The sequence below is a fragment of the Sorex fumeus genome, unplaced genomic scaffold (genome assembly GCF_029834395.1).
Source record: "Sorex fumeus unplaced genomic scaffold, SorFum_2.1 ptg000029l, whole genome shotgun sequence".
Taxonomy (NCBI): domain Eukaryota; kingdom Metazoa; phylum Chordata; class Mammalia; order Eulipotyphla; family Soricidae; genus Sorex; species Sorex fumeus.
In genome coordinates this window covers 19424073-19439377 of record NW_026606086.1, presented here as the reverse complement: position 1 = coordinate 19439377, position 15305 = coordinate 19424073, and the positions used below count along the sequence as shown (strand labels likewise).

The 15305-nt window shown below is 41.7% G+C and overlaps 1 protein-coding gene across 1 annotated transcript in view; it reads left to right on the top strand.

The window, feature by feature from the left end:
• The first annotated feature begins 1889 nt into the window (after positions 1–1889).
• Positions 1890–15305, top strand: part of PIWIL1 (piwi like RNA-mediated gene silencing 1) — a 36829-nt gene continuing 23413 nt past the window's right edge. Inside the window, exons 1-7 of the mRNA XM_056115617.1 lie at positions 1890–1967; positions 2208–2319; positions 9825–9950; positions 10391–10605; positions 11134–11255; positions 14024–14104; positions 14832–15029. Coding sequence (XP_055971592.1) covers positions 1890–1967; positions 2208–2319; positions 9825–9950; positions 10391–10605; positions 11134–11255; positions 14024–14104; positions 14832–15029 — 932 coding nt within the window. The remainder of the gene's footprint in view (positions 1968–2207; positions 2320–9824; positions 9951–10390; positions 10606–11133; positions 11256–14023; positions 14105–14831; positions 15030–15305) is intronic.

The following is a 15305-nucleotide window of genomic DNA, read 5'->3' as shown; positions in this document are numbered from 1 at the left end:
GTGGTTCACGACTGCTAAAGCAGAAAAAACAATGTATTTTTTTTACACTACTTAAAATAGGCTATTAGGTATAGTCAATTTTTTGTTTGTTTTGGGGCCACACCTGATACTGCTCAGGGCTCACTTTTGACTGTGTGTTCAGGGATCACTCCCTCAGGGGATCAAATATGGGTCAGTTGTATGTAAGGCAAATTCCCTATCCCAGTCCTGAGTGTCACTGTCACTGTCACTGTCCTCCTGTTGTTCATAGATTTTCTCGAGCGTGCCCAGTAACGTCTCCACGTCTCCATCGTGAGACTTGTTGTTATTGTGTTTTTTGGCATATCGAATATGTCATGGGTAGCTTGCCAGGTTTTGCCCTGAGTGTATTCATCTTTAATCGGAGTGTTATAAAATGCAAATCATGTGGTTTATAAAATGTAAAATGCAAACAGTTGTTCACAGCAATGACTTTCTCAGGCACAAAGAGGACTTCTCTGCAGGCTGGTCAGCACACCGGCAGGTGAGGACCACCATCCACACTGCATTCTAAGGAAGCTATTGTGTTACAACTGGGTGGAACCAGTCGAGGGATTATCCTGAATTAGCACAGGGACGTGACTTTCCAGTCAACTCTGTGAACACAGCACATTCATGATGTCTTGGTTGGGCTTGTTTTGTCAATTAGGGCAGGAAAGCCTGCGGGAGGGCCTAGCTCAAGCCATGGCCTGGATGACAGCCGCGCTGCATCAGCCTCATCTGCGGGTAAGGAGGCAGTGATGGTCTCCTCCCCTGCACCTGCTGAGTCAGAGGGGCAGGGCATCGGCACAGTTGCGGGGGCTTAACCAGCCCTCCAGGGGAGCCTCCCACAGGTGGAGTTCCTCAAAAGTTCTCAGCACAGTTTGCAAGGTTGTGTCTGAAGAGCGTGGAAAGGCCCTGCCTGAGGCCTCACAACGCCCCATAGTTTCCTTGGGGGGAAGCCCTGAAACCCCACTTTATATATCCCTATTTTATAAATAAATATATATATATCCCTACTTTAGCTTCTCTCCTCCTGAGGCCCTCTGCTCCCCTGCGCACCCCTCGGGATAGCCAAAGGGAGTCAGGGCAGAGAAAGGTGCAAATAGGGGAAAACAGCTGGGCAGAGGACCCACGCATGACACAGTAGAGACGAGCTTCTCTACGTGATCCAGCGCCAGAGCTCGGGGTTCCAGGGACTCAGCCCAGATCAGGTTCTCCTCGGGCTCCCTGAGTTGCCATTTCGAAGTGTCTGCAGGTGTGTTACGTGCAGAAGCCAAACCCGCGTCACCCTTGCCCACCTGGGTGGAAAGGAGGAGGCGGGGAGAGGGGCTGGGGTGGAGCCTCAGGGAAGGGCCAGGGGCGGGGCCTAGCGCGCCTGGGCGGAGCCAGAGCTGGCCTGGGCGTGGCTTTTCTGGCCCCGCCTCCGTCTACCTGCCTGAAAACCGCCAGTGGCGCGACGGCCAATCAGAGCAGAGCCTGCACGTGCCCCCCCCCCCCCCGCCGTTGCCTTGCGGCACGTGAGCTATCTTCACGCCCCCCGAGGCCGTGTCCCTCCGCGCGGAAAAGGAGAGCCGGGCGGCGGGCGCGGCGGGGCGGCGGGCGCGGCGGGGCGGCGGGCGCGGCGAGGCAGGCGGCGGGAGGCGGCGCGGAAGGATCAGCGCGGGCAACGGTTGGCCGCGCGGGGGCGACTGTTGGGGCGGTGGGTCGGGCCGTGAGGACGCGGGGCGCCTGTGGTTCTCCTCAGACGCGGCGTCGCCTCAAGCCGGGTGAGGCGGACGGCGGGGCCGGCGCGTCTTGGGCGCCGCGGGGTCGGGGTCGGGGTGGCCGTGAGGGGATCGGTGCGGGGATCGCCGCCCGCGAGTGACCCGCTGTCCCCCGTCCAGGAGACCATGACGGGACGAGCCCGAGCCCGAGCGCGGGGCAGGGCCCGCGGGCAGGAGACGGTGCAGCACGTGGGAGCCGCTGCGGTGAGTGCGGGGCGGCGGCGCGGGGCTGGCGAGCGAGGCGGGGGCCCCCGCTGTGGGGGCGCGGCTGAGGGGGCGTCCCCTGAGGAGCCGAGAAGCGGGCTCGCACCCGAGACCCGGCCTGCGGGTCTCCTGCCCGCGGGACCCGCTGCCCGGGCTCGGCTGACGGCGAGCTGTCTGCTCCGACGCCCGCGACCGCCTGACGCCCAAAGGGCGCTGTTGTCTCCTCGCGTGTGACTGCAGAGCCAGCAGCCGGGTTACAGCCAGCCGAGACCTCAGCAGCCGCCCACAGAGGGGGAACTGGTCGGCCGCGGACGACAGAGAGGAGCTGTAGGAGCAACAGCCAAGTCACAAGGTGAACCGATTCTGTGTGTGCGTGTGGTAAGCTGCGGACTACGCTCACAAAACTGTTTTTTTCAGTTTGGCAGGTCACTCTCAGCGTCCCCCTCCTTCTGAACTCAGTACCACAGGATTTCTTATTCTTTGGGGAAATCCCCTCCACGGCCCCACAAGGAGCATTGCATTGAGTCGATATGCGTTTCTTTTCTTTTTCTTTTCTTTTCTTTCCTTTTCTTTTCTTTTCTTTTCGGGTGACACCCGGCGATGCTCAGGGGTTTCTCCTCGCTCTGCACTCAAGAATTACACCTGGCGGGGCTGGAGCAATAGCACAGCAGGTAGGACGTTTGCCTTGCATGCAGCCGACCTAGGTTCGATTCCCAGCATCCCATATGGTCCCCTGAGCACCGCCAGGAGTAATTCCTGAGTGCATGAACCAGGAGTAACTCCTGTGCATCGCCGGGTGTGACCCCAAAAAAGCAAAACAAAACAAAAAAAGAATTACACCTGGCAGTGCTGGGGAGACCATATGGGATGCCGGGAATCCAACCCGGGTTGGACCCGTGCAAGGCAAACGCCCTCCCCGCTGTGCTATCGCTCCAACCCCAATGCGCGTTTCTTAAACCATTTTCAGAACATTCTCTTGGTGCCCCTAAGCGTTTGCAGCAAAAACCAGACCCGCCTTAGCAATAGTAAATAGGATCACGTTAGCGAATAGGATTTAGAAAACACGCTTCCGGATGTATTAGTTCACTACTTCTCATGTGGAAACTGAGGTCGGTGGGATAGCATACCAATTCTGATTTTTACAGAAATTGTGCTTTTTCTTTTTTCTTTTTGGGTCACACCCAGCAATGCTCAGGAGTTATTCCTGGTTCTGCACTCAGGAATCACTCCTGGCAGTGCCCGGGGAACCATATGGGATGCTGGGAATCAAATCCAGGTTGGCTGCATGCAAGGCAAATGTCCTGCCCACTGTGCTATCACTCTAGCCCCCAAAATTGTGTTTTTTCACTGCATTGTTGCAAATATTTTTTTTGGAGCTTCATGTAAGAGTCTTCTATGATTATTGTTTGGTTTGTGGGTAGGAAAAATCAGTCATTTACACATGGGGAATTAAATGTAATAAAACAAAAAAACACTGTCCTCCTGTTGTTCATCGATTTGCTCGAGGGGGCCCAGTAACGTCTCCATTTTTTTTGAGACTTGTTGTTACTGTGTTTGGCATATTGAATACATCATGGGTAGCTTGCCAGGCTTTGCCGTGCAGGCAAGATACTCTCAGTAGCTTGCTGGGCTCTCCGAGAGGGGTGAAGGAATCGAACCCGGTGTGATAGCACAGCGGGTAGGGCGTTTGCCTTGCACAAAGCCAAATGTAATAAAGTTAGATGAGCATGGGAACTGGGCTCTTTCATAATGCTAAGGCAAGAAGACAGCTGGAAAACAAAGGTGATGCCCTAAATTTTCATGTAGGCAAACACTTGACCATAGCCAGTGAAATCCTTAAACATTCGAAGAAAATACAACTAACGTTCTTAAAGTGCAGTATAAATTGAACTATGACAAATACCGTCAGTGCTGGAAGCATGGAAATGATAGAAGAGACCATTTTTTCTGGCACATTCTTACAAGTCTTTGCTATTAAAGATCTGGAAAGTGAGCAAAGGAAATGAGACTGCAATGCAGTGGGGTAAGACCAATGAAAATAGCTGCCTGGTTAAAGACACTTTGGTTAAACTGAAACATTTGTTACCTGTTTATTCTCCCTCTTATCTTTTTCCTCAACTGTTGGCCTTTTTAAAATCTAGCACCAGTTTCCCAATGAAACTATGTAACTTCTTTGGTTAAAGTGTAGCAATTCAAATGACTCCTAACAAGACCTTTTTGGGGAATATATACAGCAACCACTTGCAAGGTGTATTAAGTAAGATTACGATATTTAATACTTAAAATTGAAAGCATTTGATCAATGATTCAGGCATAACTATTTCAACAGCAAAGCACCATTTAATCATTTTTAAGAATGTAGAAACCCACTGAATTATGTAAACAAGTTGTGCAAGTTTTTTGGTTCACCCACCCTCCACAGTGGGGTGTATGTATATGTGTGGAGTAGGAGGGAGTCCTGCTTCATACATACAAAACCTAGAGTCTTCCTCTTGGCAGCATCCTCCTCCTTGTTACATTTTTAATACCTGTATAAAATTTCTGTGTTGAAAATTTTGATGAAGGGTACTAATAATGCTTTATTTGAAGAATCACTTTAAAGACATATATTCTACAATATGTTACTTTTCTGTTACAGGTGTTTCTTTTGGGGGAGGGTCACACCCAATGATGCTCAGGGTTACTCCTGTCTCTGCATTCAGGAATCTCTCCTGCCAGTGCTGGGGCACCAATGGGATGCTGGGGATCGAACTCAGGTCGGGTGTATGCAAAGCAAATGCCCAACCCACTATACTAGTGCACTGGCCCCCACAGGTGTTTCTTTTTCTTTCTTTCTTTTTTAAAGGTGATAAGAAAATGGCCTAACATTGATATTTGGTCTTAAGTGTTTTGAGGCAAGTCACTGATCTGTTCTCTAGCTATATGGTGGTAAAATTTTACATACTTACTTCTTCTCATGGGCTGGAGCGATAGCACAGCATGTAGGGCGTTTGCCTTGCAAGCAGCCAACATGGCCGACCAGAGTTCGATTCCCTCCACTCCTCTCAGAGAGCCTGGCAAGCTACTGAGAGTATCTCTCCCACACGGCAAAGCCTGGCAAGCTCCCCTTGATGTATTCAATATGCCAAACACAGTAACAACAAGTCTCACGATAGAGACGTTATCGGGCCTACTCAAGAAAATCGATGAACAACAGGAGGACAGTGACAGTGACAGATTTCTTCTCATAAAACAGTCTTGTCCTATAAGATGAACTTAACATCAAAAAAAAAAGAAACTTGAGTGGGGTAGCATAAAGTAAAAAATACAAGATTCAAAATATGATCTATATCTTACTAAGAGTGGTAACAGGACAGTAGAAAACCAATTTTCTAGCTTTTACAGTCAATAAATGCTGATTACAGAATAATATAACCCTAACAAAATATTTTTTTCCTTAAAGGGGAATATTAAATTGATATTAAACAACAAAAATGCAGTGTTACATAAGTGATTAAGAATGAAATTATTTTGGCAAAAGTTTTTTGAAAAAGAGGGATGTAATAATGCTGTTGAAGGTACTTCTTAAATTTACTTAACCTCTTAACAGATCCATATTAAATCCTTAGCATACTGATATTTATTTTCCTATCCATTCTTAACATAAAATGTGCCAAGTGATTTTATTTTCCTATTATGTGCAAAATTTTTACCTATTTCAGGATCTTGAATTATTCTAAACATACTGTTGGTGGGGAGAGCATATCTGACAGTGCTTGGATGCTTCAGGAAACTTTATAGTGTTGGGTATTGAACACATGCCTTGCATGCGTAAAGTTTGAGCCTCATCCCTGGCCCCTACACATTTGTTTTTATTATTGAAGATTTCAAGTATAAATAAAAATAGAGAAAATTTTAAAAATTAACTCCCATGTATCCATCACATAGCTTCAATAATGATCAATCCATAATCTTATTTCATATCTGCCATAGCTACTTAAACTGTGGGTCATTACCCTATATGGGGTTACATAGTTGAATGTAGGAGTATAAAAGTGATATAATAAATGATACATGACTTTATTATGATGTATCATCAGTAAACTTTAAATTTGTATAGCACAGTGGTAAGGCATTTGCCTTGCATGCAGCCGACCCGGCTTTGATTCCTCCTTTCCTCTCAGAGTCCAGCAAGCTACTGAGAGTATCCCGCCCGCATGGCAGAGCCTGGTAAGCTCCCCGTGGCGTATTCGATATGCCAAAAACAGCAACAGGAAGTCTCACAATGGAGACGTTACTGGTGCTTGCTTGAGCAAATCAATGAACAACGGGAGGACAGTGCTACAGTGCTACGAATTATTTGCAATAATCTAAAAATACAGGATTTCACCCAACCATGTTCATCTCTAATCTTAGTTCTTGTTTTTTGTTGTTGTTGTTGTTGTTGTTGCTTTGTAACTTAGAATATTTGATTTGTTCAGATTGTCCAACATATGTAGCAGGATTTCACTGGTTTAAAACTTTGTGCCAGTTGGGACCAGAGCAATAGCACAGCATGTAGGGCACTTACCTTGCAAGTGGCTGACCAGAATTCAATCCCTGGCATCCTGTATGGTCGTCCGAGCACCACCAGAAGTGATTTGTGTGCAGAGCCAGAAGTAACCCCCAAGTATCACCAGGTGTGAGCCCCCCAGTTATTTTGAAAAACTTTCTTCCAATAAACATTTCCTTTTTTATAAGCATCCCTAAAATGCAATTGTAGAAAATATAATTTTAAAGTGCTCTGTTAGTCTTCACTATTTTTAGCTTACTCATGAATTCAGATTTAATTCCATGAAATTCAGTATCCCATCATAAAATGCTGTAGTATCTACCTCTTTCACTATACCACTGTATCACTGTCATCCTGTTGTTCGATTTCCTCGAGCAGGCACCAGTAACGCCTCCTTCGTCCTAGCCCTGAGATTTTAGAAAGTGCCATATTCGAGGCTCTTTCAGGGTCAGGGTAATGAGACCCATCATTATTACTGGTTTTCGGAATATTGAATACACCACGGGGAGTTTGCCAGACTCTGCCATGCGGGAAGGATAATTTCGGTAGCCTGCCGGGTTATCCAGAATAACTAGATAATAAGATGTCGTGTGGCCACATTTGCGGCCGTGTGCTTCTGGGAGCTGGGTTTTATAATCTCTGGGTCTTGTCTGTTGATGGTATTACACGGTGTCAGGGGCAGTTGGTGGGTGTAACGCCTACCTACTGGAAGATGGGGGATCTGGGTGGAGGAGGCCCAGTTCCGATCCGAGCAGGTTTGGAGATCTCAGCCCCAAGTCCCACATGCCTGGGTTCCTCTGCCAGTTCCTTCATGCGTGAGGCTCATTCGAATATGTGGAGGGTGGTCTCAGCATGGCTGTGGCTGGTTCCAGAGGTCTTCGGCTGCTGGGGCTCTGCTCGGGGCAGTGAGGGAAACTCAACCCACCCCCCTCCAAGGAGCCTAGGTGAGGACAGCCAGGAGCAGGGTTAGGAGACTCTGCCTCATTAGCTAAGTAAAAGTCCTTGAGAGACTAATTGGAATAATGAATGCATGACCCTATTTTACCACTTTCATTGCTCATATAATATTCCTTTGCAGTGCTTGTCAGTATATGCTATTTACTGTGTTTTAGAAAATAATATAACAAGTTTATTGTTGAGATATCATTTAGAACCTTAATTTTTTATTAAGTGGATATTTAGATAATTGAGGTACTCAAATTGAAAAATAACAAGTTCTAGTTTGTTTTTATTTATTTTTTTGGCTTTCTGGGTCAGACCTGGTGATGCACAGAGGTTACTCCTGGCTCTGCACTCAAGAATTACCCCTGGTGGTTCTCAGGGGACCATATGGGATACTGGGGATCAAACCTGAGTTGGCCGCTGGAGCGATAGCACAGCAGGCAGGGCGTTTGCCTTTACATGCAGCTGACCCTGGTTCTATTCCTCTGCCCCTCTCAGAGAGCCCAGCAAGCTACCGACAGTATCCTGCCTGCACAGCAGAGCCTGGCAAGCTAACCATAACGTATTCTATATGCCAAAAAAAAAAAAAAGTAACAAGTCTCAGAATGGAGAAGTTACTGGTGCCCACTCGAGCAAATCGATGAACAACGGGAGGACAGTGACAGTGAACCTCTTGGGATGAGAAATTTACCTAATGCAAAAATTAGAAACAGTTATAGATGTTTAAAGAGATTCTCATTTGAACCCCCACTTCACAACATATTTAGCAGCATCTTCAAAGTTTTTATAGACCATTTTCTCATTTAAAACCTATATGCCTGTGGACTTTTTGATCCTCAATTTTTCAGGTGGAAAAAATTTAATCTTATTAAAATAACTTGTTTTCCAAAGATTATCACGAACTCTGACATACTTTTTGATGGCCACTCTAGTCTGGTGGAGGCTTAAAAGGAGATAGTCGTGGGACAGATTCTGGCATTTGTGGTCCAAAGAGAACTTAACTCTTTTATCTTTTTTGTTCCTTTTTTTGAGTCTGATTTCCATCATTAAGACTTATATTTGACTTAGTATGAAATTCCTCCTACCATCACATATCTAGAATCACAGAAGTCTTAGCTAAGTTTTATCATGGCCAAGTGTCAACCAGCTTGGAAACACAGAACAAGCCATGGAAGGGATTCCTGGGTTACTTTTACAGAAGTTTTACCCAGTAATATTTATTTATAGCTCTTAAGCCATCTCAACTTGCAGAAAAAGTGAAAATTCTAGCCCCTTGTAAACATTTCTTCAAGTCATTTTTTAAAATGAGAGGTGGGTAGTAGAGATTTCCTGTTTACAGTAACCAATCTCTCATTTTAAAAAATGCACTTTATTGTAATGAGATTTTTTTCAACATTTGACTACTTATAAAAATTAATCATTTCATAGTCCACATCATACTATTGGTATGAGATTCTTCATTTTGTAGTTTCCTTAGATAAAGGATGTTATTTTGTATGATAAAACCATAGCTTTTGCAACTAAGCACAAACTGTTAAGCTGTCCCATAATCTTGTATCATAGCCATGGAAGATGCACAGGCCCTTCCTATATGTCAATTCTGCTGGATGTTGTTTGTTTTGGGGTCACATCCATATGTGGTCAGGTCTTGCTCCTGACTCTCTGCTCAGGGATAATTCCTGGTTGTGCTCAGGGACCATATGCATGCTGGGTCAAGCCCAGGTCAGGCATGTGCAAAAAGCAAGCATCTTATCTACTGTAATATCACTCCAGTCTCTCTGCTATTTTTCTAGGGAAATTAGTAAATTGCATTTTAGACTTCTAATTCAAGTTATATATTAAGACCACATAGACCACCAAAGCCTGTAGCTATAAATAATTCCATCATAAAACTGGTGAAAAGTACTGAAAATATTTAAGGCTCTTAAACTGTGACAAAAATTATAGAACAAGAAATATAATTATGTTCTTAAATCATAGTCCAATTGTCCTCATGTCTTAAAACATGCTTCTTTAGGGACTAGACCATACTCCTTAGAGTACGTTGGGGAGAGTGCTTGCCTTATATATGGTAGACCTGGGTTCAATCCCCAGCATTTCATATGAGCCCCTAGCCCTGCCCAGGAGTGATCCTTGAGCAATGCCAGGGTATGCCTTAAAAAAACCACACATTTTTAAAGAACGCAACTGAGTTTGCCTAGAATCACAGAAGTCTTAGCTAAGAAATTACTCTCTGACAAAAGATACCTAAAACATTTTGATGGTTTTTATAGGTAACTGTCTTTAGTACTTCAAGAGACTTTGGATTCTATGTAGCACTTTGGGAATTAATATTGTCATTTTTATGTTTCATATTAAGTGTGCTATTTTCTTTTTTTAAAAAGAACTCCAGATATCTGCTGGGTTTCAGGAGTTATCATTAGCAGAGAGAGGAGGTCGTCGTCGAGACTTTCATGACCTGGGTGTGAATACAAGACAGAATCTGGACCATGTTAAAGAATCAAAAACAGGTAGAGTATTAAGAATGCTGATTCATGAGATTCCATGTGCAGAGGACAGTTAAAGCACTTCACAGTTTTACCTGTATGATGCGTTACTAGGGCAGCACTTTAGTCCTGTACTCAGCATGGCTTTTCCATTTTTCCCTCTTTTCCTTTTGGCTTTAATAAAGTCTTTAGCAGCACTTAAATGTTTTATTAAATGTTACAAAGATTACTTTTCTCTAAAATAAGCTTGTTTGGTTCTTCTATAAATTCAGTTAAGAAGGATTTATTTCCAAATTTATATTTGGGGATTTATCTAAATGGTCTGTCCCCAAAGCTGGATGTCTGAAAACTCTTGTGTTGACCTATGCTCTTAAGTCTTTTGCTTGCAGACCTGCCTTTTGGTATCAGAGAGTACAAGGAAGAATAAACCTGTATTTTGAGTTGAATATGATTTACTTTTGCAGGATCTTCTGGAATTATAGTAAGATTAAGCACTAACCATTTTCGGTTGACTTCCCGTCCCCAATGGGCCTTATATCAGTATCACATTGATTATAACCCACTGATGGAAGCCAGAAGACTTCGGTCAGCTCTTCTTTTTCAACATGAAGATTTAATTGGAAGGTGTCACGCTTTTGATGGAACAATATTATTTTTACCCAAAAGACTACAGCACAAGGTTATTAAAACTGTTGAGATTAGTGGGGGAGAGGGTGAGGGGAGATTTCCAATTCAAAGTAAAAATGAGCATAATCTAAGAGAATTTAGAAATGGAAGGGTTTGCCAATCTAATAGTAATGTGTAAAACCAAAGGGTAATTTAGCATACAATGATACATCACTGTATCATTTTCAAATTCATTTGAGTAACTTAATGATTGTACTTGTTATTACATAGGTACTTATCTATTCATAGTCCTTTCTTTTATCTAAAACTTTTCTGTGAGAGGCTGGAGCAATAGTACAATGGGTAGGGCACTTGCCTTGCATGCGGCCGACCCAGATTCAAATCCCAGCATCCCATGTGGTTCCCCGAGCACCACCAGGAGTAATTCCTGAGTGCAAAGCCCCATGCATCACCGGTGTGGCCAAAAAAGCAAAATAAATAAAACTTTCCTGTGGTTTTCAATGTTGCCTTATTAGGCAATATAAGATGGATCTTTTCTTTCAACAATTTAAAGTTTGGTTTTCCATTGCTCTGGTTTCAGGTTACTGAAGTTTTTAGTCAGACCCGAAATGGAGAGCATGTGAGGATAACAATCACTTTAACAAATGAACTTCCACCTACATCACCAACTTGTTTGCAGTTCTATAATATTATTTTCAGGAGGTATGTCACTGTTATTTACATTTGATAAGAAAACTTTAAAACATACATAGGTTTGGGGCTGTAGCAATAGTACAGCAGGTAGTGCATTTGCCTTGCACACGGTCAACCCAGGTTCGATTCCCAGCATCCCATATGATCACCTGAGCACTGCCAGGAGTGATTCCCTGAGTGAAGAGCCAGGAGTAACTCCTGTGCATCATCAGGTGTGATGCAAAAAAAAACATACAGAGGTTAAAGAATTATACATGAAATACGTGCATACTTACTACCTAGATTTTAATGCTGGCTTGTTGAAATTATTAGTTTACTCTCAAATGGCTTTAAAGGGATATATTTATGCTGATATAAATGTCATTTGCCTTTAACAAGTGTTATGTATTTCACTTTCCAATTTGTGCTTACATTTGAGCTTTCAAATACTATTTGAACTTATTTTTTAGAGCACAAACTCTGGAATTTATCATTGACTTTGTGTTCTAATTTTATTTTAATTAATATTAATATATACATTTATATAAAGTTATTAACTTTAATTATTTTTTCTCTGCAATGTGTACTAGAAGACAAGACAGGATTTAGGTACATTGAGATTTGTTACATATTAAAGCATATACTGTATGCTCTATAATTTACATTTTCCCCTGTACCATACAGTCTTTAGAGGTATGTCTATCAAGTCTTCAAATATACTTATAACATACTATATCCTTCATCAGAGTTTAACATTTCATCATAAATTAATCGCCACTACCTGTTTCTTCCACCCAACCCTGTTCCCTCTGGAAAACCATAATTTATCTTCAGTCTCAGACTTGTTTTTATCATTTGCTTTGTTTTTCATATTCTACTTATAAGTGAAATTATATCTTTTGCCTGAATTATTGCACTTAGAATAAATATCTCAAGTTCCATCTATATTGTGACCAATGGCAAAAATTAATTTCTCCTTTGTAGTTTAGTAATCTATTGTTTCCACACATTTATCCAATAATCCATTCATACACACTGCACCTTGGTGATTCCTCTGTCTTGGCTATTGTGAGCAATGCACCTTGGTGATTCCTCTGTCTTGGCTATTGTGAGCAATGCTATGATTAGAGGTACATACATACATACACATATCTGTGCATTCAAATTAGTGTTGGCATAGTCACTGGATAGGTACCTAAATTGGAATTTGAGTCATCTGATATATTTTTAATTTTTTGTGGAGTCCAGATAATTTTCCATTATAGCTGTATCAGTTGACATTCCCACCAAGAATGTACCACGTTCCTTATTTTCCATACCCTTGTACCAAGTTCCTTATTTTCCATACCCTTGCTAGCACTTCTTTTTTGTTTTTTTGGTTATTTTTTGTTTTAGGGCTACACCCAATGATACCCAGGGATAACTTCTGACTCTACACTCAGGAATTATTCCTGGCAGTGCTTGGGAACCCCAGAGGATGCCAGGGATCAAACCTGGGTCAGCCATGTGCAAGGCAACACCCTACCCAATATACTATCTCTCTGCTTCAGCACTTCTTGTATCTAACTTGTTCTCACAGGTCTGAGGTGATATTTCATGCAGTTTGCATCTCCCTAATAAGTGACTAGATGCATTTTTCATATGCCTGCTTACCAATCTGTATGTCTTCTTTGGAGAAATGTCTGTTCAGAACTTCTGCCCATTTTTAAATTAGATTTTTGCTTTTGAATTGTATGAGTTGTCTTTTGTTGTTAGAGTTGTGAGTTGCAAACACCTCCCCCCATTTGGTAGGTTGCCTAGTTTTTGTACAAAGTTTTTCATTGTCGAGAATTTTTTAATTTACTGTCCCATTTTTTCTGTTTTATTGTTTTCCCTTGTATTTAAATCCCCAAAGACATACTAAAAATTTCAGAGAACATATCACATATGTCTTATTCTGTATTTTGTAGTTTTAGATATTACATTCAAGTTTTTAGTCCGTTTAAATTAGTTTTGTATATTAAAATATTTTTACTATGGATGCCATATTTTCAATACAAAATAAGTACACATTTGGCAGAGACCCTCCTCAAAGAGAAGCATCCTGGAAGAGGTTGACATTTGCATAATAGAAGAAGACATAACAATGGACAATTGTTATACAAGTTGGCAAACCTTTCCTGCAAGGAACCATGTAGAATTTTAGGTTTTAGAGGTCATCCATGGCCCCGCCTTGACTCTTAGAGCTTGAAAGGACCTATTCACCATATATAATTGAAAGATCATAATATGTTCCAATAAAACTTCATTAAAATTTGAATTGCACATAATTCATACATCATTTATTAATCTTGTTTTTTCAAACCTTTTTTTAAGGAAAAAATCTATTGTTTAGCTCCAAAATCAAATAAAAAGTAAAAGATAGGCAGTAGTTGGCCTTCCATGACCAGTTTGCCATCCCTCTTCTAAGTCGGGCTTCTTAAACTTTTCCACTTGCCACCCCTTTTCACCTGAGAAACGTAACATGGGTAAGCGCTGCCAAAAACATACTGGATTCACAGCCAATCAGTGGCTGAATAAATAGCAGTACTCCTACATAAACAAAAAAAACATACTGGATTCATTAAGTGGTTGATTTAGAATTTTTAGTTGTTGTACATTCAGACACCTTTCACTATTGCTAAATTTTTCATGGCTCCTAAATTCCTATACAGGGTGCCAACCAACAGTTGAAGAAGTTAGGCTGTAAATAAACATGTGATTCTGATAAAATACTGAAGATGTCAATATTGACTTTATTCTGACCTTTCAAATTCTAGACTCCTGAAGATTATGAATCTGCAACAAATTGGGAGGAATTATTATAACCCAAGTGATCCAATTGATATTCCAAATCATAGGTTTGTATGAAGTGGAAATTTTCAGTGCTGTAAACTTAATTGTAAACTTCAAAGTGATGCTCTAAAATGATCAGGTTTACTTACTCGGGCTATTAATCACACAAATCACAATCACAAATCATCCTGTTAGTCGTCGATTGCCTCGAGCAGGCCCCAGTAACGTCTCCTTCATCCAAGCCCTGAGATTATATTAATAGTAAACAACATAGTGAACATTTTATGAAATTTAAAGGAGACATCTGAGAATGTATATTTTTAAATGACATGATACACATTACTGAAGAAGCATTAAAGAATTGTATAACACCAAATTTGTATTCTTCTTATGTAATAAAATTAACCATCTAATAGTGATTACTTTAGAAATTACTATAGTGTATCAGGATTGCAGTCCAAATGTTTTTATAACTGTACTTATTATAAAATTGTAAATACTTTCAGTTGGCAACTTGATTTCAAATAATAAGCTTGACTTGATAAAACAAAAGTTATAAAATTAGCATATTAACTTCAAATGGAACATAATTATAGTTTTTATAATATTAAAGATCTTGAAAATATAGGTCTTTATCTGTAATCTTGTAAAACCTAATCATAAGTAAATTCAATAAAAAACTTTTGTCCTTTAAATCTAATAAGGATGAAAGTAAAATCCACAACCTTCGAAACATGCAAAACTTTTTTGGATATTGGCAGAGATTACTTTATGACTTGTTTTGTTTTACAGGTTGGTGATTTGGCCAGGTTTCACCACTTCTATTCTTCAGTATGAAAATAACATTATGCTTTGCACTGACGTCAGTCATAAAGTCCTTCGGAGTGAAACTGTATTAGATTTTATGTTAAACTTATATCATCAGACTGAAGAACACAAATTTCAAGAACAAGTTTCTAAAGAACTGATAGGCTTAATTGTGCTTACCAAGTAAGAGTGCTTTTTTTAAAAAATGCATAATAATTATTGTAAGTCTAAAGATTCTGTGGCTTTTTAATCATGTCAGAAAGTAACACTTAAAGTAGTGACAATAGGGGCTGGAGCGATAGCACAGCAGGTAGGGCGCTTGCCTTGCACGCGGCCGACCCGGGTTCAATCCCCAGCATCCCCTATGGTCCCCTGAGCACCGCCAGGAGTGGTTCCTGAGTGCAGAGCCAGGAGTAACCCCTGTGCATCGCCGGGTGTGACCCAAAAAGCAAAAAAAAA